Source organism: Oryzias latipes, chromosome 4, assembly GCF_053564925.1.
Source record: "Oryzias latipes strain Hd-rR chromosome 4, Olatipes_Hd-rR_3.1".
Classification (NCBI taxonomy): Eukaryota; Metazoa; Chordata; class Actinopteri; order Beloniformes; family Adrianichthyidae; genus Oryzias; species Oryzias latipes.
This window is the reverse complement of record NC_136240.1, coordinates 26,302,535-26,329,406: the sequence shown is the minus strand read 5'-3', so window position 1 is coordinate 26,329,406 and position 26,872 is coordinate 26,302,535. Positions and strand designations below refer to the sequence as shown.

Below are 26,872 nucleotides of genomic sequence, written 5' to 3'. Positions count from 1 at the left end.
TCGTGAGATCAAGGGAATTGTCTAAGGCCTCCACACATGAGGTCATCAGGTCAGCAGCTGTTCAGCTACCAAACTGAATCTTTTCTCTTCTTTAGAAATCAAATAATGTTGAAAACTTCCTTCAACACCTGTTATCAGAAGTTCTGTTCCTCTTTCAACCCTGCAGGGATCGCAACTGAGAATCAGCTTTCACTGAGGTGGTTTGGAAGAGATTTTTACGCTGTTTCCCCCTTCTGGGACAACCCTGTATGTCATCCAGGCTGGGGACCTGCACAGGGAGACCCAGACTTGGACATGGTTAGGCTGTGCTGTATGAAGCTCAGAAATCAAACCCTCATTTGCCATGAGCCAATTGAGCTATCTAGCCGCCCTGCAAACAAGTCCATTTCCAGGGATTTTAACCACAACTCCTCAAACGTGACACATTTTTCCCTTCCAAACAGCCTGAAGGTCTAACAAATTCTTCTCACAAAGTTTTAAAATAAACTATAAGGCAAGAAAAAAGTTAGAGATAAATCCACCAGTCAGTCAGACTTTACTGTGTTCACAGTAACCCTAACTTGTTATTAACACGCTACATGTTAGACACATTAGAAGCGTTAGCCGCGGGTTACATTACATGTAACTCCCAAACTTGTTTGTTGATACCGCTAAAACTTTTGCTAACTCACAATCATATTAGTAATAAAAAACCACAGTCTAAAACGCTAGGTGTTGACAACGTTATTAACAATAGCACCCAACCTTGATTGTAGCAGATATAATCCACTTATAAAGTGATCGAGATTATGAGGCGCAGTTGTTTTTTGAAAAAAATTAAAGGCTTTTAAGCGTAACCTATAGTGCGGAAAATACACTATCAATGTTTATAGTCAACATTCTGTCAAATCTGGTTTAACACCAAATCAGATCTAAAATACATGAAGTTATACGTCAAGAAACTTTAACTTTTCCCAACAGACTTTCAAACTTTGCACTTACATGATTCATGGACATCCACTGTGTGAAACAGGGGGATGTGTGACACAACTGTAAGATCAGATGAGAAGAACTATGGCGCGCTGAGGACTCGTTTGCTGCTTGATTTTTTTTTTTTTTTGGTCCTACCTGGGGCCGCCTGCATCTCTGTAAGTCCTCCAGTTGTGATGAGAGCCTCAAAAATCTGGAGGTGAAGCTCTGGATTCACATCTGTTCTGTGGGGGGAGCCAAAAGAAAAAAAGTGTCATATGGATTCCATGGGCGGCTTTGATAATGATGATGCACTGAGCCCGACTTACTAAACTCCGGTGATTGTGTTTGTGGAAACAGACGGCAGGAATGTTCAACAATGATGTAACGAAGGAGCTCCATGACATAAAGAGGAGTTTGCAGCATCGTGTCATGTTTATTTTGTTCTGGTTCGAGGGGTTTCATAAGATCTGAGGGTGGGGCGTCCGGTGTGCTGCCATGAAGCCCAAACAGCAGATGTGTGGTGGGTCTGGATACCTCAACACTGCGCTATGACTCCAGAACTATCAACATTTCCACATGGAATAAACCAACAAGTTATCTGGTGGCCATAGAAACACAATACAAATTTCTGAGTCACTGCGTCTCAGGCACACTCATCACCATGAGGAATTCCTCTGTACATGCTAGACAAGAAGCAGCACGAGACAGAGGGAAACACCAACTCTTTGTTTGATCAAACCATCAATTTTTTGGTTTTTTATAACCGAATTTGAAGGTTTTAAAGAAGTTTTAAGCTCAAGTTACTTGCCTGGTTATTTTTTCAACAAATGTTGAATGGTGCAGAAAGGTCTCCACAACAGAGGCGAAATATCTGTCACAAAGTAAACAAATGAAGGGCTACTTGCTGTGAAGGTGCCAGTTTAAATCCTGGCTGGGAACTTCCAATGTAGGGTTTTTGCATGTTCTCCTTATCCATGAATGGGTTTTCCTCCCACAATCCAAAAAATATGCATTATAGGTTATGCTTAAGTCACACCCGCCCTTACAGGTGGATACGGGCTGTCTGCCGGCCGAAAATGGGCAAAGCTGTAAGGGTCACACATGGAATTTTAAGATCGTAGATCACTTAGCGAGCCGTGGAGTGACAGTGTTCATGTACACTTCTTTCTACATGCATGCTGCAGGCGAGAGGTGACAGGTGTAGTACCGTAAATTCCGGATTATAAGCCGCTACTTTTGTCACACGCTTTCAACCCTGCGGCTTATTCAATAATTCGGCTAATTCATGCATTTTTTCTTTTTTCTTTTTAATGCATTTTTTCTAATGGCTGCTAGGGGCGCTCGAGCAGAAAGGGTAAGAGTGAGACAGGGGGAATACGGTTTATGTGTCGAGGAAGGCGCAAGTTTAATGTAAATTCCTGCTTTGTGAATGAATAGCACGAACAGACCCTCATCATGGAAAATGTAAGGAGAAATGCATATGACGCAGCTTTCAAGTTAAAAGCAGTGTGAAAAAATCCACCATCACCAACGGGTTTGGAAAAGCCGGTCTGCTGCGTGACGGAGAGGACAGCGCAAGCTCAGGAGAGAATTTACCTCAGGATGAGAGTGACACTGACAGCGACAACGAAGGAAAGACTGAGAGAGTGTGTGGCGAAGAATGTCTGACGCTATTCCAATCCGACACTGAGGAGGAAGACTTCCATGGTTTCAGTGCACAGGAGGCGCGTGCTGTGCAGAAGTTAATGCTTCTCTCAGTGACTTTTCCCGGTATGTTTGTTTTAACCAGCCCTGTTAGTGCTGTTACTACCATATTGCTGCCGTGTTACTGCCGTGTCACAGGCACTGTTTGGAATAGAGCTGTGACAGTGTGGGATTTTTTATCCCCGCGGAGATGAAGCAGCAAAAGCACCCCCCCAACACAAAATCCCCCAGCGGCCGCATTGCAAATGAATACCGGTACAAGTAAAAATTACAACACACAATTCAACAAATAACAGTTAGAACTAACTATCTAACTAATGAACTAACTATATAGGTGTTGTAGAATGAGTATGTTTGTGTGTCTGTCAGCATGCTGTGTGTGTATCTGGAAGGAGCACAAGCAGCGCAAGAGTGAGTGAGAGTGCTCCTTCTTGCGCTGCACGCGTTCTCCCCTCTTTCTTACACAAGCGGCGCGGTTTCAGCACATACACATCATCATTCTACAACACATGTTTCAATGTGGGCACATGCGGCTTATAGACAGGTGCGGCTTATGTATGTACAAAATGTTTTTTCCTTTAAAAATGTAATGGGTACGGCTTATGATCAGGTGCGCTCTATAGTCCGGAAATTACGGTATACAACAGGAAAGGGGAAATGCAGTTGGTCGGATAGAGGCATGTCGTAAAATTTCTTCATTTTATTTATTTTCCTAACTTGTCCTGTCCAACAGATGAGCAAACAGATAAGAGCTTAATGTCTCTTGTGTTGGACAGATTGTACTGTTACAACATGGGGTTATGAATCTCCTGACTCACAAGGTGTATATTTGTATAAACCCCCTTTTGTAATTTAGGCTAAACTTTATTAATTTTTATGCTGATTATGTTTGTAATCGTTTTTTGTTGGAGCAGATGGAAAAGAAGAGGAGGGAAAAAGAGAGGGGCATGTCAGAGAGAGGGAGGTGGGGTGTCGGCACAAAAGAAAGGGGGAAAAAGGGGGGTTAAGGACATACAGTAGAAGGATGATTATAGAATGGGGGGAGGAGAATCATAAAGCAACAAGTCGCTGGAAGTTTATAATCATTACTTTCAGGTGTAAATGTTGGTCTAAAAGGGGCGGGGTCTGTCCACACGCACTCAAATGTTACCAACATACCTGTTGGCTTCAAAAATCTTCACATACAAACATCTCAACAGGTACACAATACAACTATATACTTATGCATTCAGACGAACATATGTAAAGCATTTCATTCAGTCACTCTTACTATTTGTGGAAAGGTGAGCTGACACCTGTGCTTGAGTGACACTTTATGTTATGCAGGGGTGGATAATGGAATGTAAAAAAATAAAATAAAGGTAGAGTGCCCGGTCATCGCTACACCAAGACCCCCGCTGAAGCAGCAGTTGTATCCAGGACGCCCCGACATATCTGCCACCCAGACCAGGGCCAGCAGGACCGCCATAGGTAGTATTTGGTATCTCTAAAATATTGCTAGGTGTCAATGTGAGTGTGTGTGGTTGTGTGGATAAGCAGTGAAGTGGCGAACCATTAAGTGTGTACCCCACCTTCCCCTAACAGCAGCGAGGTTTGGCTTCTGACCCCAAAAGGAATTAAGTGGGTTTGAAAGATGGATTGATGGGAAAAACTCTTTATAAGGTCCTAAACCTTCTGTCTATCATTTCTTTGTCAACTAATGCTAGTTTTTCACTGGGTTAAAATTAACTTACAACTATGGGGAAAGAGTTTAGCAAAAAAAAAGTATTATTTGGAAAAGCTATAAATCTGTATTTCACACAGTGGGACAGTGGGAAATAAATTATAAATTACTTTATTAAGTGTATCTAACAATTTGATTAGTTAGTTTTTCTTATAATTTTAATTTTTTTCTTAACAGATAAGACAACTAAAGTAACAATATAGTTTATTGCATGCTACAATGTCCTGACAATGTCAATGATGTAAAAAAAAAACCTACCCTTGTTAATTTTGTGAGGGCCAGATTTATAAGGTTATAAGGGTGATGACCCTTTGCTTGGGATTTGAACCTGTGACTAACCAGCAGGTAGGCAAGCCAACTGTTTAGTCCCATGAGCTACAGTCCGTCTGCAGGCCATGAGCAGATCTGAAGAATTGATGAAGCTGTGACAGGTTCAAATGCTTGGGAGCGAGCTCGTGAAAGATGAAACCCCCGTATACCTGAGAGGAGTTTGCTTGAAGACAACATCCGCGAAAGCTTGTGCCAGCAGCCGGGGGCTGGCCTGACCCTGCTGGGCGACCCGGTCCCAGTGCCTGCTGAGGCAGACCAGCAGCTGGTGGTTGGCTAGGGGCATGTTGGGAGACTCCAGGATACTTCTTAGTTTCTCCCCACATTCCTCCACTGTTTGATTCTCTGGAAGGAAACAGAAAAAATAAATGAATTTCTTGTATGTATGTATGTTTGTCCGTATATATGTATATATGTATATGTATATGTATATGTATGCATCCAAGAATTGGGACTCTGTCTCTTCATTCGCGTTGTAGCTGTCCATAGCGTAGCAGCGGCACGCAAAGCATCCCACTTATGATACCAACGTAACAATCCAGCCGGACCTTCACTTTAGCGGGGTAGTGAAAGCCAAACTGCTATTTAGATGGCTTCATTGGAGAGCTGTCCGTGCCCCTTGCACCGCACAACCCCGGACAGTCCCAGGTTGAAAGAAATAGGCAGAGAAGTCAAGTAGCCTTTTCAGCATCAAGCCCGTTTAATCAAGCACACATACAGCCCAAATAGCATAGAAGTCACTTCTGTTGCCAGTACTCTCACTCATGGTTTTCATCCCAAAACTCCCCACTTCCCATGAGCCTTAGGGGCTGAAGGCGGGGCTAACCCCCAGGTCGCTACAGACATATATATATATATACAGACATACATACAGAAAGGTATGTTTTTTGGAGCTAGTTGTCTCTAAAGTATCTAGCATGCCAAAAAAGTATGGTGGCACCCCTGACCTGAACTATGCCCAAAATTTGTTGAAGCCAGAGCTCAACGTCTCTATGACACATAATATGTCAACAAAACTATTTTTATCATAGACTGCAGTGTTTAGGAGGGCATGATACCACCCTTTCCATTTCCTTCAGGCTTACAATACGTTTTCCAAAACTGTGTTGCACGTTTTAGTGATTAATTTTTCAAAAAGTCATGTACAGTCATACATCAGATGGAGTTCAATCATATTTGCGGTACGTAAGCGCTCTCCACTGGGCCTCCCACTGGCAGAACACATGACAAGCATGTATGCCTAGGAGGTCATATTTTAATTAAAATTGGTTTGCCTCCATGAAAAGGTATGTGCTTTTCGAAAACATGCATTTCTTATCATTTTTTGTTTTACTCTGACAATTGCTTGCAAATTTTTTACAATTGATCTCAAACTAGGTTTCCAGTGTTCCTTAAAAACTATCTTTGGTGGAAGGAACCACCGATTTTAATTTCACCCCCTCTTAGCACATAGAGTACACTACAGACTTAACATTAACATACACAAAAAAAAAAAAAAAACATCTTTAATTGCCATGGCTACCTTCCTTGGAGCTCCACATTAATTGATTGGTCACTTAATGTTGAACACATTAATTGATTAATTGATATTGATTGATGTTTCTTATCAGCCTTTCTGATTAGAGGGAGTGGCTCTGTAATTGGGTGCTAAATGGACAGCTTTGAAGCTCTTATCCATCATGGATAATCCGTAGCATCCTCTCCATCCTGTACTTGACGGACAGCTGAGCGCCTTTTCCAAGAAGTTAAGGCAGCTTTGCTGTCACACCAACTGCTACAGGAGATCATTCCTACCTCACTCTATTGAACTTTATAACTCATCATTCTCTTGCCATGAATAAACTCATTTGATCTTTGTCTTTCTAAAAGCTGTAATTTGATTGATTCCCTGATTTTGTCACTCATTGTTTGTTTGTTTGCTTCTGAGCCTTTACACGGTCACTGTAACAACCCACCTTCGCAAGATGGGATCAATAAAATTGCTTTACCTTATCTTATCTTATCTTAAACATTGATCTGCTTGAAAAAGGGACACAACACACTCTAAATTTGTGATTTGCACTTTACCATATACTCATATCAATGTGACCATTTATTTGTTTTAGAGACACTATTTTTTCTTATCACTTTTTCCGCACTTTGTAGACGGTCCCTTGGCAGCTGATTTACTTTTTTGTCTCCCAGTTTAATTCTCTGTCTTGAGTTCCAACAAACCCATAGACACTTGACTTCAGTTTTAAATGTTTATTAAAAGCCCCCAAATGCTTTCATTTTATATGCGCAATATGCACATCCATCTTTACAAACGTTTTGATTTTTTCAATGTTTTCGTGGGCGAAACGCAGACACGCCAAAAAGGCCGGTTTTACGTTGACGTCATGAAATGGCGGCACCCACATGGAGTGAAAGGCGGTGCCTCAGAGATCAAGTCGTCTTACTTCTGGGTATGAAAATGTGCTGCAAAAATAACTCCTTTTTCATAAAATATTTATTGTTTAATGTGTTTAAATAATAATTCTGCGAGCCACCTGCATGCCCTGTAAAAGTTTGCCCATTTTTCCCCCACAGACACCCCATAACTGCCCGTAAGGGCGGTTGTGACTAAGAACGTCTATAAATAAACTCATAGGATGACAAACCCATGAATCAAAGGGAGAAACAAAAGGCAGACGAGCTTAAAATGAACCAGACACCTAGAAATGCTAAGGATGATTAGCTTCAATTAAGACAGCTGTGGATAACCATCTAATGAAGTAAACCTGTGACGGGAAAAATACATTTGACAAAACCTGTTAACAGAACCAAAAAATACAACTTAGATCAAACAAGGCAAGATGTGCTTCATACCAATGCCTTTATCTCTAATGAATAAATAAATAAATAAATAAATAAAATAAGGGGGAACCCAAAAGCCTTTGATAATCTCTAAGGTCTCATATTTTTCCCTTTCCATTTACGATATAGGAATGACAAAGTCAATTTTAGGGTTTCAATACATTTTTTCTATAGGCTTCACATAGATCACTTTAAAGGGGGTCACATTTTTGACAGTTCTTAAATAATGGCAGCAGAAAGCACAATGTTCCAATATGGCCTGAAACTTGTTTCATAAATGGCAGATAAAGTAGGGGGACACTTGGCCCTGAGCTGGGATCAGTCTGATGCTAAGTGATTAGTGTTCAAGAATGTGCTTAATGGGCCCAAATCTGGTGAATCTTGCTCCAGGCTTTTTCTTTCACAGCTCCATTCCGATACACGAAAGACTTAGTGTCCAATGTATTCCGGTCGGGCACAAACCGTAATTATTAATTTCCTTTTCATGATCATTATTCAAATAAGTGGCACTTCCATGAATGAAAAGGGACGGCATCTATACGTCACTGCAAAATCTAAATTCCTGTTTGGTCAAAGTTCAACCTGGTTGAACTTTTAACGAGTATTCAATGGCGTACGGTCGTAGAAAAATTTGTGCAGCTTAGTGTGAAAGAGAGAGTTTTAAACGCGAAAGCCAGAAATGTGCATTTACGTGTGTTTACAGATTTTTCATTGATAGTCGTCGCTTAAATATCCATTAACAAGTCAGTATGAACATTCATTCATTCATTACAGTTTCATCCCATTTGGGGTCACGGGGCTGCTGGAGCCTATCCCTGCCACTTGTGGGCGAAGGGAGGGCACACCCTGGACAGTTTGCCAGTCTGTCGCAGGGTCACAATCACACACCCATTCACACTCAAACCTAGGGACAGTTGACCTATGAGGCATGTTTTTGGATGGTGGGAGGAAGCCGGAGACCCTGGAGAGAACCCACGCATGCACGGGGAGAACATGCAAACTCCACACAGAAAGTTCCCCCAGTGATGTACTTCTGTTTCCTGTACCCCAGGCGGGACTTGAACGGGGGCCTTCTTGCTGTGAGGCAAGAGCGCTAACAGAATTAGCAATTTCTTCATTTATTATCTCGCTACTCTCACCTCAAAAATCTTACAAAAATGAAATAAAAGAAGGTAAGTGGTAAACAGATGTAGCAGAAAGAAAGTCTACATATGAGGACACATTGGGGCCTGCTGAACAGCTGAATAGATGCTCTGGATATACACACATTCATAAACATCCCCCAACATTAAAACCCATCTCAGCCCCTCACTTCTACACACCAAACACAGACGAGACGTCCCCGCTGCGCCGCCCGACCTACAGCTCCGTCATCAATATCCATCCAAGCGTGTTTCCGACTGCTTACCGACTTTGAGGAGACGTAAACCCTTGGCAAGACATTGTGATTTGAATTCCAACCAAGTACAGCCCCAAGCTGCTTGTCAGCTCGCCTGGCAGCTGCTATGGAGAAGAATCACAGGGCCTTCATACTTGGATGATTGTAGAGCGCATCAGTGGGAGATGGAGCAGCAGGTAATGCCTATTTCTCTTTTGTCTTGCATTATTTTAGACAATGCTTCTTGTTTGAGGAGGACCAGACATATTGATGAGCACTTTCATACCAGACCCTCTGCCACGGCAAACAAGCTGTAAACAAGAAAACATCTGTGGCTGAGCGCTGTGTGCGCTAGGTTAGTGATGGGGAGGCTCAATAAGAGAGCAGAGATCTGACACCCAACAGCAGAATAATCGTTTTTCAAAGAACCATCACAACAAACCCATTCATCTTTGTCAGTGTCTCTGTTAAAGGGCTTTTTACTTGGAATATTTCTTCATCTTTTTGTTTTATTGTTGTGAAAAATGGGTTCAAACCCAAACTTTTGTGGTGCAACTAGTACTGCTTGACCTTTACCAGAAAATACCTCACAATTTTAATCTTTATACATGAACAAAAACTCTCAACAACAGATATACATGTGAATTTGAAAAATAAAACATGAAGACATCTTGTTTGTTCTTAGTTCTTAGCTTTTATAGTTAGAGTAGTAGAACAAGAATCACAGGAAAAAACAAAAACACAAAAAAAGAAAATGGATATCACCCTTTTTTATATAAATGCAATAACTTTTTTTCCTATTATACGAAGAAATTAAATCAAGGATAACTTTTTAAAAAATGCAATACGCTAATATTAAGATTACCCTTTTTTAATTGAATGCAATTCGATTTTATAAACATGTCCTTTCTTTGCTATAATTATTTTATTCCCAAAAATATTAGCTATCATTGACAAATGTATATCTTCACACTTAACAAAATACAACTTCAGAACAAAGGTAAGATATTGATTTGATTAGGAATAAAATTAAGGTGTAAATATGGTTATGAATATGTATATAAATAAACGTGGTAAAATATGGATAGCTCTCAACATGTCAGAATAAAAACTTTTTTGCGTTTTACAAATTTTTAACAAATATTAACATTTTTTGTTGATCTCTGTTAAAATATTTGTTTTATTTTGAAATTAGCTTTGAGTTTGCTTTTATTTACCCTTGCATTTTCCAGTGGCTGGCTGATCTTGTGATGGGGTGGGCATCCAATTACCAGTATTTGTTTAGCTTCCAGTTTTGCTTAACTTTTGAGGGTAAAGTTTATCTTCATCCTCTGTAAAACATCTGCAGCTGCTTTAAACTTTATCATTACTCTAGGCAATGGTATAGTAGCAGATCCTGTACATTTTTCACACATAGCCAAACGACTTGACATGTTATGAATGAGTTGGATGTTGTGAGGAGAAACATGTAGGTGGTTTTCTTTTCACTGCAGCCCAGTACCAACTGTCCCACGGACCGGTACCAGTCCCCGGCTCAAGGTTTGGGAAACTGTGTTAGAGCATCAACATAGTGTTCACTTCTGGGGTGTATCATTTTTCTAGAGATCCTTTTTGTGTCTGACTTAACTAAAGACTGACCCTATTTTAAACAAATTTTTGAAAAAACTTGGGGAATAGATGAATGTTTGAACATATTGGATTTTCCTTTTTAAGGTATTTTCTATCATTGTGGCAGGCAACCTAATAATGTTTTAGCATTTCATCAATATTATAATGATAATTGCTGTCCTTTGTTATTTTTGCCAAAATTCTAAACTCTGTCAAAGCGACAAGTAAAAAGGATCATTTTCTTTCCTTAAAATTGTCTTGTCACCCATTAGTCATTTTATTGGACAATAATTGTTCAAAGGTGGAAAGAGGTTACAAAACGCCTTCATTCATGGTAGAAGTCCGTCCACCTTTGCATCAATCCATTTCTAGAACAGCAATTTGGGTGATGCATTGGTCTGGATGCAGGCATGTACTCTGTATCTAGGTGTTGTAATGGTGATGAATATTGACTGGCCGTCGGTGTATTGGTGTGTCTGCATGGGGACTCCAGGGTTCCGATCAATCTCAATAATACAGAGTGCCCACAAGGACGTTAAAGAACTGACGGGAGAACATAAAGTGGTTTACTAATGCTAAATGACCTCCATAAAACATGTATATTTCTTGATTTATTCATAATAAGAACACATTTTAAACCTCATTTTCTTATTTATTTTTCTTTTTTACAGGGAATATCAACATTCCCACCACTGTTACATTGTTTCCAGGTTACACACAGTTTTACATCCTGTATATTTTCAGGGTTTTTTAAGAACAAAAGAACAGAACAGCTGTCAATCGCACTCATCGTTCAAAAAAAAGAAAAAAACTCCCATTGTTATCTGTTATCTTGTAGTAGAGAAGCATTTTATTGAAACTCAAGCAGGTCTGGTCTAAGAGGTCCAATATATTTGACCCATTTTGCCCACCATCTCGAACCTTTGTCTGTTAGCATCTTTATTTCATATATCAGTCTTCCATAACATCAATGTCATGTATTTTTTATACCAATTATCTAATATTGGAACATCTGGTTTTAACCACTTTCTTCTGGAGACCTTCTTCCCTCCCACCAGCAATATTCACATTAAATATTGGTCTGCTGCAGACCGCATGTGTTGTATTATTGTTCCCAAATATAGTTTTTTTTTTCAAATGTTGTTTCCAAACATTTATGGATTTCTTGCCAAAAGGATGTGAGTACAGGACAGTCCCAGAATATTTGGTAGTAGTTTGCTTCAGATGAGGCACATAACCTCAAACCGCTTGTACCAACACCTAGATGTCTCTTTTGATGAAGAACCTGATGATGCTTTTCCATCCAAATTCCCTCCAACTATGTGAATGTGTGGTTCTCCATAGGGATTTACAGATATTTTCCCACGCTCTTCCTTAGAGATGAGCAATCTTCTAAACCTCTTTTTCTTGTTGGAAATAACTGCAATGTACAACACACTTACAAACTCCATTTTTGAGCTTTTTCTTTAATCTTGTCGAAGATTGGAGTCAGAGCACATTTTTTAGTTTTTCTCTACTGTGTCAACTGATTTTAGCAATTCACTATTTTGACAGATTTCATGTCCATATGTGGCGTTGCAATTCCCCCTCATCACCCGTTAATCCTGGCTGTCCAGCCTCCCATGAGGCCAGATGGGGCGACCAAGTTTCCACTCCGGCCTTGACCTCTATTGACTAGCAGGTCAGCCGCAATCCATAAAAACGCAGGAGGATGACTGTCTGATTGTGGGGGACCGTTGTTGGTCAGACAGGGGGGCACTCCATTGTGCCCCCCCCCCCCGTCCTTCGGTCTGTAGTAGACTGTCCAATCATCAACGGTAGATATTCAGATTCTACCTCATTTATAATAGAGCTATGGTAACAAGGTAATTTTTTTGGGGGGGATCAATAAAGTTCTATTCTATTCTATTCTATTCTATTCTATTCTATTCTATTCTATTCTATTCTATTCTATTCTATTCTATTCTATTCTATTCTATTCTATTCTATTCTATTCTATTCTATTCCATTGTAAACTGTTAAACTACAGAAGACAGCATTCCGAACTCTGATGCTACGTACACACCAGTCAGGTTTAGCTTGTTGAAGTACGTACTGAATGTGGGTTCTGTAACCTACTTTTAGTATACGTTGTTCACACAGGACCGTCACTACCCAATACTACAGCACGTACCTACAGTCAGAAGAAGCTTGGTGCGAAATGTCAAAGCGGTGTAAATCTGGTGAATCACCAGGCTTTTCTTTCCAGGTCTATTCCGATACACAAAAGACTTGATGTCATGGAATTCCAGCCAAACACAAATTATAATTATTTATTTCTGCTTCATGATAAATTTGGTCGGCATGTCCGTGCTTTAAAAAAGACCTAAAAATGACGTTAATTGTGAATATGCTAATACAGCTAATGTGTAGCGGTGTTGGATTTTTTTTTTTTTTTTTTTATGTGTTATTAACATGGGTGGGAGTTAACCCAGTCACAGAAACGTTTTTTTTTAGCAGTATCTGTCCGTTTTCTGTGTGTGTGTGTGTTTTAAATAGGGTTGGGACTTAAAGCTATTGTGAATAGGCTAACATGGCTAACCCTTCCAATGCTACTAGTGTGGCCAACGCGTAGTGTGTGTTGGTGTTCACTCTACGCCTCTTTCAACTATAGGTGGCAGACGCGCACCTGTAAACAACAGAAAAAGACAAAGCCCCTCCCTGCTTGTCCAGTGTGAACATGGTGGGCTAAACGCATGATCAAGAACCCCAGTTCAGCGTGTTCTTGAACGCGTCAAATACCAGAAATGTACGTAGCTTAACAGGTATTGTGAACATGCTAATGTGGGTAACGCTTCAAATGTGGTTAGCGTGTTACAAACAAGTTCTAGAATTACTGTGAACGCAGTTAATAAATTCTGACTGACAGACTTGTCTCTGACACTTTTGTCTCGCTTAATGCGCCTTATAGTACGTATGTCATTCATTTAGTCAAATAGAACATTCATTGATGGTGCGCTTTATAATCCAGTACGGCCCATAGTGCTGAAAACACTAAAAGTAGTAAAGGTAATACAATTCTTCTAAGAATCCGGTGCAATAAAGCTTTGCATCTGGCAAATATCTTCTTTTCCTGTCATTTCCACTTGATGATGTAGATCATAACACAAAGCCCCATTTTTGGGGTCAAATTTAGCAATAAATCAAAATTATAGTCATAAAAAATATAAATCAAAAGCCCAGAAATGGGCCAATTTATTGATGCAGTGAGAGACGGACTAAGGTGGCAGGGGAATTAGTCTTAGGATCCGTCAGGTCCAAAGAGCAACACAATCCCAATGTTAGGAGGTGAAAGGTTGGTTTGAATAACAGAAAACACGTTTTCTACTTTGTTGTCTTTGCTTTGCCCCAAAACTATATATTAAGCCAAACTAGAGTTGGTCATAAAATCCCTTTTGTAAGGGGCTTGTAGATTCACACTATAGGTCAAGGGCATCTTGTTTTAAGAGTCTTAGCAATCCTTTAGGAAGGTTTTTAATCAAACAAAATCTTTCAGGGGTCATAGCTCTATCTCTTAGTTTTAATGATTGAGGTTATTGACTTACACCATCTGTACGATCTTCTTCTCTATGTCTATGACTCCAGATGGGCCAAACTCAATCAGACATAAGACTTCGCTCTCACAGACCATACCAGCCTGTGAGACTATCAAGGTTATCTGGTATGGGAAATTTAGAACAATTACTGACAAGAAAAGGGACCAATCAAGGGGAGTTTACTGGGTAAAGAAGGAAAATAAAAGTTGTGCATTTTTCAAAAACAAATAATCAAGCTGTCTTCTTTGGCAACTTGAAAAAAGTTTATATGGGTAAGCTATGAAGCAGTGAAGGCACATCCTTATCCAAAAAAGACTTCTCCCTATTACTATTTTTTAAAATCTCTACTGAACCAGCAGGGGTGCGGTGTGGCGGTTAAATCAGTTTGTTCAAAATGAACTAATATCAACTAGGAATATTATTGTCAACAATAATAATATGTGACATACTGTCACATATATGATATCAATCAAAATGTTAAAATGAATCGTTACACTAATTTACAAGATTGTTCATGGACCCAAATTTTGAAAAAGCCTGATTCACACCAGAGACTAGCCCTGAAGAAACACTCAAACTAAGCTTGCGTTTCATTTTCTTATCACTCTTGCATTAACTTGCAGAGCTTAAGTTGAAAACAAAAACATAAAGCAAAAATAAAAATAAAAAACTGCAACAATTTCAAAATAATGAATAAAAAGGGAGGTCATCCTTCCGTCACTACATAATCCGAGTCTCTGATTTATCACGTTCAATGGGCACATTTTGTAATAGGGCCTAAAAACAGTCTTAAAAATGTAAATAGCTATGCTTGAACTCAAGAGTTTTGAACGCGGACACCAAAGCCTAACATTTATGCACGTTTACATAGACTTCTCATTGTCAGCCGCAGCTTGAACAAGCGTTGCTGAGGGGTGGTGTGAATGTAGCTTGACAGTGACAGGCACAAAGAACTTTAAAGAATTTTGCACCACGGGACAATAACAAGTTCATTTTTGAGCTCCTAGTATTTAGAGTTGGTCTAAAATAAGTTTAACTTTAATCAGACACACATTAACACTGAAGCTGCATCAAGCCAGGATAAGCTTTAAATTTAAGGTAGATTTGGCAGTGTTCTAACTGTACATGTTCCCACATTCACCCTGGGATCTACACAAAAAAATAAATAAATAAACATGCTACTTCTGGAGGATTCAAAAGGTTTCTGCAAAAATCCCTATAAACGTCAAAATATTTTATTGCTTTTTACCAGTAGTTTTAGGGGATTTGCCATCATGTTCTGCTTGCTGGAAAATGTGATGCTGATCAGATGGATACAGATGAGAAAATGACCCGGCTCCCAGAAAGCAGAACAGCCAGAGGAAAGGAATCAAATAAGAGGGGCTTTAACGTCTTACGACATCAACAAATGTCCAGAGAATGGACAGATGAGACAAAAAGCAACCATCTTTATGTAAAGAACAGTGTTTTGTGGTTTGTATATTCACCCATATGGGTATGATGAAAGCAAAATTCTTTTAAAGCCCAACATATCATGGTTTAGTGAGACAAAATTGCAGTAATAAAAGCTAAAAATTAGGATATATGTAGCTGGTTTTTGTAGCCGATTTACTTTTAACTATTTGGACTATTATTTAATTTAAAACTGTCACAACAAATTTGAATGCAAAAAGGTTCTGGCTTTTCCGAAACAACGACATGGGAGCTAGTTTTATTAAGTAGGGAATGCCTTTGTCCAAAGCCGTTTCTTAGCATTATGACTAATGCAAAAAAAATTAAAAAAATAAAATTATTATAACCTTTAGTGTTAACAAACCAAAGCAAGCAAAGAAATTTCTGAAAAAAAGGAGAATGCACTATTTTTATTTTTAAATGGAAAGATACCTTGGAGTAATTCCCTAATGATTAAATGCACATTTGAGTTTATTACTGTAATGACCCAGGTTACTAGCAAGGTGCGCTGTTTTTTAAGTTTGTGTTGCGGTTTTAGATATTGTCGTTTTTGTTGGTGGTCATGATATTGAGTCTTTAGCTGTGCTTTGGTTGAATACTGTTGTAACAAGTGAGTACCTTGCATACAGAAGTGAGGTTGCAGCACTATTCGCTTGCTCAGGTTACATGTTCTAGACTGTAGGCAGAGCTCACTATTGATCTGAGCCACAGTGATGTGTCTTTTACCCACTTTCATCTGTGAGTTTGGGTTCTTAAGCCTTGGTTGAATGTCGATGATGATGTGAGGATTAAAGCTGTGTTCACGCCGTCTGCGATCCATGCCTCAGGGCATCCAGTTTCAATGTTAAATCAATGTACAGAGGCAATCAGAGGTCCTGTGGTGCGTTTTGAGTGTTGGGCACGGTGAGGTATTATAGATACAATGCATTTTGGGCGTATTGACGCACATCCAGAGTTCAAATATCTAAAATTTGCAGAAGAATTTGCACTGCCCCAACCAATCAGAGACCTAGTTTTGGCCTGAGGCATATTGATGACATGATCAGTGGGTGGAGTCCAAAACCAATTTGCATACAGACAATAATAAAAGGGTCCTCTAATTTTTTTATTCTTATTTTTTTGTCCTCGGACTAATGGGGGACAGCAAATCGTCATGCCATGTATGTAAAAGACAAATACAGTCAATGCTTCCATGTAGCAATAAGGGCTAAAAACCTTTGATGCTAGCTCCTCCCTCACGCACCAGGAGCATCAAGTTTATGAACCTGTTTTTGGACAAGTGTAGAGCAGAAAATGTCACGTCCATCAATAGAGAGGCAATATGACATGAATTTGACGTGCAAATTGTGTTTGGTGTCAATGCTATCCCATGATCCCAAAAGGTTTAGAAGATGGATGGATATTTCCTCACGTGATTCCATCAGAGATGCTATGACCATAATTGGACAGTTTTTGTTTAAAAATCTTCTAATGTTACTGAATTACATCAAGTCTGCTACAACTCCCCGGTAGTGATTGTTGTTGCTAAGGATGACACAACCAGTTACTAGGTTTCAGAGCTGCAATTATATTTCACACAGCACAGTATGTTCTAAAAAGAATTCTTGCAGAATGTCCTTTGTTCAGACCTTCAAATTGGCATGAGTACAGTTGACAGCTAACAGTGGCAGAAGAGAGGAATAAAGCAACTGCCCTTCAGGAAATAGTTTCTTTTTTGGAGAACTTCTGGTGCAGTTGCACAATGTATCTGCAGTGTGCAATTTCAGGGTTTTAAGCGTCATCCTGTAATATTCTCTGATTTCACCAAAAGAACTTCTCATGACCCCATCCCAACAAATGAGTTCAATTTTAATGGGATTATCCTCAGTCAGCAGTAAACAGTGCCGCATCCCCTCAGAGTCTTGAAATGTTTTCATGAATAATCTACATCACAAAAAAACGGCTGTTACTTAACAGGATGAAGACCAAAAGAGGTGGTAAGTGTCTTCTATAATTCAGATGGTTTGCAGTTCGAGAGTGGTGTCGAGAAGTTGAGATGAGTAATATTTTGGGGGGGAGGTTAAAAGGAAGTTTCTGCTAGATCAACTAAGTAGGCCTGAGTTTCCTATAAAATACAGTTAAGAGAACCAATCCCTGAAAGCCTTGGAGATTTGACGAAGACAAGAGGTTACAGGTCTGTCGTCTTTCCATGGAGATGGGGCAGAGTTTTGTCAGATGTGATGAGTATCCTCACTTATTGAAAGTGACAACCAGAGTTGGGATTGAACCAGGCAGTTTAACCTGGCCGCTTGCAACCCAACAGCTGGAAGTATAAAAGTCATACCACAGGTCGCCATGAAAAATGCAGCTTACAGCTACAGGTGGACGTTAGAGGTTGGGTTTTTATTTGGGTCATGCTTAAGTTGAAGATACGCTTTGAATAAAGGTTGACCTAAAGTTGTAACCAACATTAGAATTGATTCAAACTTGGCTCTATAGGTCTTGAAAATTCATGCTGGCTTACAAACAACCACTTGTGACTCAATTTATTTTTCTATGATCCAACTACATTGATCTGTCTGAGGCAAGTTGTTAATCAAATTGACCTGTATCATTATAAAAACATTTCCAAGATAAAATAAATCAAGTTCATCAATCTTAGAAATAACCATTTGGATTGAGTCACAGTTGGTTTATTTTACTATAAATTAAAAACAACCAATTGTCAATAAATGTGATGACAGCAAAAAATGGTCAAGCCATTTTTCCAGTCAAATGTGTGGGAACACTTTGAATGAACATTTTCGAATGATGTTCCGTTTGTGGAAAAACAACTGTTTGACTGAACTATATGAATCAAAAATGTGAATGGATTTGCCATTCATTCTTGTTTACTTGTTTGTTAGTACACATTGACAATCTAAGAAATACAAGAAAGGTGGAAAACGTCACCTGCACTGTTCAGTACCCAGGTTTATTTATCTCTAAGCCACACTGGTTGAATTTTTGGCTAACGATGTCCTGGTTTGATTTTAGGTCAGTGAATTGGATTGTTTAAAATGTAGTAATATCGTCTATGAAATGTATCAGCAACCAAAATTATGATATAAATCGGACTGTTGTTAAAATGGTTAATACTTATATGGCGCCTTTCTTCCTACAAGGACAAAGCGCTTTACAGTCACTCACACATTCACTCACACATTCACACACTGGTGGCCGCTCCACTGCCAAACACAGGCGCCCCTCAACCACCAGAGGCAAGGTGGGGTTCAGTGTCTTGCCCAAGGACACTTCGACTCATGGGCGTGCAAGGCGGGAATCGAACCTGCAATATTACGATCATGGGTCGACCGCCCTACCGCTGCACCACGGCCGCCCCTATAGTTACATGAATAGTTACACCCCTTATAACAGTGCAAAGCTGATAGGAAAAGCTGCTTTTCTCTGCGTCACAATCAGCTGATTCACATTGAACGATCGACTACTCCTGTTATATGTCAAAGAGCATGGGTTTTTTTGAGTGTCGCCGGTGACAGCTTCAGTTTTACAAGGGTAGCGTTCTTCACTTATTCATTCAGTGTTCTACATCTTGACCAAATTTCTACCAAAAGTACATCTCAGTTTCTTCTTCAAACTCACATTTAGCAGATCTGCTGTAAGTCTGGAGTATGTCTGAGTACCTTGAGCTGTGTAGACCAGTTCATTATAGACGATAGGAGGGATAATAGGGGTTTGCAGGTCTTGCAGGAAATCTCTCAGGGCATCACTCAGAGAAACCACATCGTACTTGTCCAAATCTGCCGAGATGGGGTCTGAGAGGAGAAAACAGAGATAAGAAAAGAATATTATCTTCACAACCTTCAAACTGGAAATGAGTGCATTAGACAAGACAAGAACTTCCAATAAAGCTAAAACAAATACTGACCACACTGACTGTTGTTTGTGCAACTGGTAGACTTTTTTTTCCTTGAACTACAAATACTTCAAAAATGTCCTTATTGAGTTTGCCAGAATTTTACACACATCCTGATCTTAAGGCACAATAGTCTGAAGGAATACAGGAAGGAAAAAAAAAGTTTTCTGTGGCTCAAACTATCAGTCAGGGTAAGCCGGGCTCAGTGGTGATCCCACTGACCAGAGTCTCACGGTCAACTGTTTCTGGGAACTGAGAAGCTCTAGCTCAGCTGCAGATAAAAATAAAAAAAAAAGATGCCCCGAAGATGAGTCCACAATGAGAACTTCCAACTTTCTGTGGCTGTAGACACAACAGCAGATACCACGGCCTCAGAGTGCCTGAGCGAGTGCGCATGCAGATTAGGAAAGGACAAACTGCGTGGCGTCATGTAGGACGTTTGTGTTGTCCTCCATCTTCTACCTTATCCTCCCCTTGTCCTTTCCCATTACCTTTCCCACCCCTCCTTTGTCCCCCTCCCCCTTAGACTGACCTTTTCTCTGATACACTTTTGTATTTCCTACACTTTCTTGTTCCTTGACTTACTCCGATTTTTTCATCTCGACCTCCTCTGCCTTCCCAATCCTTCCCCCATGAGCACAGCACATACCAGACCCTCTGGAGCCAAAATCGCAGCTAAATCCCACTGATTCGGATCTCTAACTCATGCCTGAGTAAATTTCCCCAATCTGCAAAAGCCAGGGAAACATCAGGCCATTAATATAAACAGATGAGCTCTTCACAACACACAACTGTGGTATTAGTATTTGCGAGACATAATCATTCCAAAATAGGTGATAATGTCACTGCAGCAGAAGCAGGTGGATCATCCAGAAATTGTACACAGGTAAAATTACTGTTACTTCAAAGGAAACTATTCAAGTAGAAAAAAAAACGAGGACCATGTTCCCTCGTTTATTGTGGGAGATGCGTTCCATAAACAACTTGTGATTGGCGAAATAGGGTTACAGATGTTTTAAGGCCTTAGAACTCCTCACTTCAAACTTTCTACACTTTAAAGTCCATCTGTGGTGCGTCTCCGTTGTGTTGCATTGACACAAAAAAATAGAATTTTCAATAATCAATCAGATTGTTTACGTCGCCTCCGTCATGTCTGTGTCTGACGTCCGTCTCTACGCAAAGCAAGCTTTACGCAGGAGTTCTATTTCAGTCCGTTGACGCATCAATTTCGCAAAAAAACAGAGAAACGGAAAACAGATCAGATTTGAAAAATATTTTAAAAAACTTCAGTTGTTCGTTTAAATAAAAATTTATAAAATTGTATTTTTATTTATGTTAAAGTGCCCATGTGATAATAAATGTTTATGTTTGTGGCATATTTTTTAACTTTCTGTATAAATTGCATCTTTTGTATGGGTTTATAAGCATGATGCTTCAGGAACATCCTTTTTTTGACAGACTTTTTACCAATATTTGATTTGCCACACATCCGTGCTGCTTACAAACATTAATAACAGAATCTTGATCTTTCTCTGAGATGTAAGCATCCTCCACTTCTCAATTACTTCCAGTTTGTTGCACTGATCTATCAGGATCTTTTTTATTGTCATCAGTGAATTACTTTACACTGCTTTGTGTTTACCTTTTAAGGCAATTATCTACAAGTAGCAATATTTCTCTGATTTGACTGCATATCTGAAGAATAAATGGTATAAAAGCTTAAAACTGAATAAGTCACAACTACAGACTATTGATTGTAAATAAAAACTGGACTGGGTGAGTGGGGCAACAAAATAAAGCAAATTCATTCGCCATTTTTGCGTGATATGAACGCTGCTTTGTTTGAGCCAAAGTGGTCCAAATCGATCCAAGTTAACGCATCAATTCCACTTGAAAGTGAGCTCAGGAGAATATGTCAAGTTTTGAACATTTAATGTGAGACCACATACTTTTATTGAGGCATCTGATTGGGCGGTTTATAACTTGAATTACTTCCACAAAAGAAAAAGCATCCTGGGAAGCAAAAAAAGAATTTGGATTAGCAGGATAGAGATGGACAAGAACTTAGGTAATAAAGAAGATGAAAGCTCTAGTTTCAAAGGGGGCTAAGATGATACATGACTAAGGAATTATGCAAAATTGTTATATTTATATATATATATATATATATATAAATTAAAAAAATAAATAAAAACGCCCCTCTCACCCTCCGCAGGTGGTTTCTCACATAAGCTCGGGTCCCTTACCAGAGGCCTGGGAGCTTAAGGGTCCTGCGTGCTAAATATATATATATATATATATATATATATATATATATATATATATAAACTCATTGAGCTAAATAAGTTTAATAGTAAAAAAATATACATATAAAGTTATTATTTTGTTTTGTTAATCAAGATAAATTTGAATGAAAAACACTGGTCTTGAAACATAACCCTGTTCATCACACTCAAGACTTAATGAAGTATTTATATTAACAACATATTAGCAAACAAGGCAATCTGTTCTTCCATTTCCCAGCTCTGCTTAAATGACACAAATCAATAAAAATATATATATTTTTATAGATCTCTAGTGTTTATCTTCCGAAGAGAGTGCAGTCTTAATTTTTTTCTTGGTAACCACCAAACACAAACAAAATACAGAATTCCCCATAGAGGAAACAAAAATAATAGTGCATATTGTACCTTTTAAAAAAGTAGCACTTTCACCATAAACATTGTTTATTTTGTTCAGTGCAATGGAAGTTGTGATATTCTTAACATACCTTAAGTACTTTTTATAATCAACAGTTTTTGACCATAAATCCTCTGATAGTTGCCCGGCATTCATTCAAAAAATTATTAGGAGTTTAAAGAAAGCTGGCAGTTGTTGAAAACCAGCTATTATTTTCCTCGCAGACAGAATAGTGATCCATAAACGTGATTCTTTTGGCAGTAAAACGTGGTACCGTATATTATGGTGACAAAATGTAGACAACAAGGAAAAAACATTTTAGGGATTCATAATATCTTGTGCTACTACTGTAAGAATGAAAAATAGGCAGATGTTTACAGAAAGTTTTAACCAATGTCATTATCTCAGAGTAGCACAGGTCTGAATTTTGTGCATATTTTTATATAATGCTTTACTACCTTCTTAGAAGGCTCAAAGCGCTTCACAGTCACTTTAAATGGACTTTACAGCCAATTTAAAATTAAACTGCCAGAAGCATTTTTAACTTTAACTGACAGCTTGAGAAGGACAGTAGTGAAGGTCATTTACAGCTTACAGAACAGCTTGCATATTTTCAACAACCTCAGGAGGGATTTCAGTGTTTCCCCCACAAGTCAAAGGGTACAGAAATTATTTCCATTTCAAGAAGTAAACTTGTAGTAGCAGCAGTAGAGTAAAAAGGGAAAATATGGCGTCCCTTCTGTCCAGTTTCAGATCTATGGTGGTTTAAAGTTTGTTGTGTCAGTCATTCACAGATTTTTTCTTTCATATTCAGGTGATAATTGCTTTAGAAAACTTCCACCATGTTGTGAAAAGTGCCAATAACTTTGGTTTTTCACAAGAACTCAATGAGAAAGAAACAGGATTTTTCTGATCTACATTTCTATTATGAATTAACAGTATCTAAACACAAATGTGTTTATTGGCATTAAAATGCACACTAAATACTGAAACATTGAGCTAAAGACAATGAAACATTTCATAATTTCCATTATTGACTTGTTTACCTGCACATTCTGCTCATAGATTGGAATTTCAGCTAAGATAAATACCTCTGCCTAAAATCATCACAGTTCCAGTCATTATTATACGACTGTGCTACAAGTAAGGGTTAATGGCCGACAAAGTGTGCATTATCACTTTTTAACGCACGCCGTGGAAGCCTGAACCGTCTGACACAAAGTGGAGTCCGTTAAAAAGTGATGATGCACACTTCGAAGGCCAAAAACCCGCTTATACCGTGTTCATTTACAAAAGAAATAAATATTAACCAGTTTTTAGTCCTCAATTCTTGTTTTTTTTTTTAAAACTGATTTTGTTGTTTTGAATCCCTGTGTGTGTCCATCTAGCAAACAAGCTAACATAATCTACACAAGTTAACTCTGTGACTACTTAAGATTGTAAATATTTACATTCAAATGTGATGGAAAATGTTTGCCAAAGCAGATCCTAGTTTTTATTATCAAAAGTGAGCCCATTGTTTAAAAAACTTTGTAACATGATTTACAAGAATTAATTTCTTTGGTCCATGGGATACAATATAATTTGTTTTATTGATTTATTAGATTTGGGGTTAATAACAAGTCAAACAATCAGGAGCTACATACTACACATAAAAACATAAACCTGTCTGAAATTTTTGAAGAAAATTGTTTTTAAATATTTTCCAGCTTTCTTTTAAAGTTTGCACTATTTAAAAGTTTGAATGGCTTGTTTTTTAAAAACTGACTGATAAATCTTTCATTACTGCCCTTGACACAGTCAACTCTGCATTACTAACCCACTCAAATAAAAAATAAAAAAAAACCTTTACATGAAAACATTAGATTAGGCGAGTTAGTAATGCCTAAAAAGCAGAAAATGTTTTAAAGATCAGGTCAATTTTAAAGATGAATGATTGGTAAAAATGCACACCAAAACTCTCAAGTTTGTCTAAATTCAACTGGATTTACTAATGGAAACATTCACGTAATGTTAAATGTCCTCAACAAATTAAATGCAATGCACTCTGAAGAAATATCAGCTCTGGAACATTTAGTGTTACAATGTTACCCATAATAAATAAATAAATAAATAACTTAGCTTCTTCTACAAAGATGTCAAACTGCAAGAACTAGAGTCTGCAACGCCCTAAGACTTTCCACTTTAATGAAAAGTCTATGTAAATGCTTTTATATGTATGTTTCAGTGACGTATGGATGGTGTCCTTTTTAATTCATGGAAGTGCCAACCGTTTAAAAATTGATCATTGAGGAGAAATGAATAATTGCAGTTTGTGTCCAGATGGAATTACATGACACCAAGTCTTTGATATCAGAATAAAACTGTGAAGTAGATGATGCACCGTTTTGACATTTCCCAGCAAACCTCTTCCAACTGTAGGTAGTGGACATGCACTGGTAAACAGTAGAAAAAAGGAAGAAACCCCTGCCTTCATGTCCAGTCGGCTAAATACGTGTTCTAAAATCATATGGCGTTCTTGCAAACATGTCTGGTGTGTCTGCAGCTTTAGTTCCCTTTTGACAAAACATATTTGATCCAGGTAATTGGCAGCAGGAGGGGCCCCAACCCTCAAGGACTGGAGTTCGACATCTCTGAAAAGCACACTTTGTTTTTTAAATCCTTTTTCATTGATTATGTGTGAGTGCCAACAAACCTCAGGGTCAGGTTAACATATACAGAGATGTTTTTCTTCTTCTCCCAAACAGGGAGTTTTATTCGTTTTTAGAACTCCTTACCAAACACTTTTCACTGATTAGAAAACCACAAGTTAGCCTTTTGTTTTACCAATAACCCAACACAGATGTGCTGCTAGCTCCATTTTAACAGCTAGCACCCTCTTTGTAAAACTAATCATGTGTAAATCGTGTATTTATCTAATACATTCAATCAAACCATGCAAATGTAAAAAAAAAAAAAAAAAAAAAAAAAAAAATCACTCTTCTTTCCCCCCCAAAAAAACACCAATCTCTTGAGAAACAAAATCCTTCCATCCATTAATCCAATCCAACTTGCTGAATCCCTTTTGAGATCACAAGGCTGCAGGAGCCTATCATTCCTACTTTTGGGCAATTGTGGGTAGACACTAGAGAGGTTATCAGCAACCTGATAGATCCCTTTTAGGGTTACAGGGTTGCTGGAGCCTATCCTAGCTACTGTTGGGTGAAGGTAAGGTATACCCCTGACAGGTCGCAAGTCTGGCACAGGTCCACACACTCACGCACATTCACGCTAGTGATAGGAAATATCAATCTTTTACGATTAAATACGATACTAATAACTTTTTGCATAAAATTTTCAATGCTGATTACTGGCAATTTCTTATTGGTGATTTTTTTTCTCTCAAGCATATTATTTGCTATCCTATTAAGATCAGGTACCATCTTTAATGTGCAAGGTTAAAAATATAAAACTGTCCTTTTGTAAATCACCTACTCATGCCGTGCTAAAGGTAACACACATAAGTCGTGGCTCCTCTGGTCATGTGACTGATGAAGCAGTTCAATATGCCGTGAGCTGGGGGGTGTTTTATCACTGTAGGGAGTAACCTCTTAACTAAAAATATCTAGAAATGACACTTGCACTGTTGTATTCTCATTTATCAATTAGTAATTGATACTATAGTAGAGCAGTCGATACCAAAATTGCTGATATTTGGGTATCTGTATTTCGGGATCTTGGTATTGATAGTCCCATCACTAATTCTGACCTACACAGAAAATCAACCTAGAATGAAATTCTTTGGTCTGTGCAAGCAAGCCGGAGTGCCCATGGAAAACCCACACACAGGGAGTCCATGGAAACTCCACACAGAAAGGTCTCAGCCGAAATGCGACCCAGAAACTATTCATTGTGAGGTGAGAGCGCTAACCATTACACCTCTGTGTGGCCCAGAACAAAATCCTGGAGGGACAAACTGAAAGACGTGACGATAAAAAGTGATAAGGGGAGCAACAAAACTGGGATCATGCAGGAAACATTTATACTTCTGGTGACAGAAAGCTACTTTTGTTTAAAGAAAAGAAAAAAAAGTAAGGTCATGTCATTTAAGTACAGAACATGGAGTGTGTATCTTTTATCTGGAATCAGAATGTACAGGTACAGCAGATCTACAGAGGACACACCAGAGACGTAAAAGGGTTGAAGGACCCGCTCCTCTTCAGACTCTGTGCCGCCTTGCTGCCCAAGGCCAGCCCGTCCCGCTGTGACACAGAAGAAAGACCTGCTCTCAAGTTAAGCTGCAGGAAATTTGAAGGACAAAATCAATTCTCTGTTCATGCACAATGACGGCAGTATGGCCTAATCAGATAAAGCTGCACTTTAATGCAGCACAAAACCCCTGTGTTCCACTCCGTGCAACGAGAGTTTGTCTGTTAAAGATGTGTGCGGTTAGCGGCTGCGTTTATGCGGCCCCGCAGCAGCATTCCATGAAGCATCTCAATAAACAACAAAAGCTGTATGATCATCTGTTCTCTGCAGCATTACAGCGGTCTGATTCAGGAGAGCGAGGCATTTTCAGGAGGGGAAGAAACAATTAAACTACCAAATACGTGGAGATGTTGGTCTATGCTAACTCAATAGCAATGATTAAACTAAAGCAGCAGGGCTGAACACAGAGAGGGAGAATTAGCTGTCCAACAATGAAATGACAATAAAGTGCTTGTTTAAATCTGCTGCTCTGCAAAGTAGCTCCCAGAAATTAGAGA

At 38.9% G+C, this 26,872-nt stretch overlaps 1 protein-coding gene across 3 annotated transcripts in view; it reads right to left on the bottom strand.

The window, feature by feature from the left end:
* The window catches only part of pik3r3b (phosphoinositide-3-kinase, regulatory subunit 3b (gamma)), a 246,070-nt gene that overhangs the window by 111,524 nt on the left and 107,674 nt on the right, over nt 1-26,872 (bottom strand). For all 3 annotated transcript variants that reach the window (XM_011474287.4, XM_078946166.1, XM_078946167.1), the window contains 3 exons: nt 19,216-19,347; nt 4,858-5,050; nt 1,108-1,193 (listed from right to left, as the gene is read on the bottom strand). In XM_011474287.4, coding sequence (XP_011472589.1) covers nt 1,108-1,193; nt 4,858-5,050; nt 19,216-19,347 — 411 coding nt within the window. The remainder of the gene's footprint in view (nt 1-1,107; nt 1,194-4,857; nt 5,051-19,215; nt 19,348-26,872) is intronic.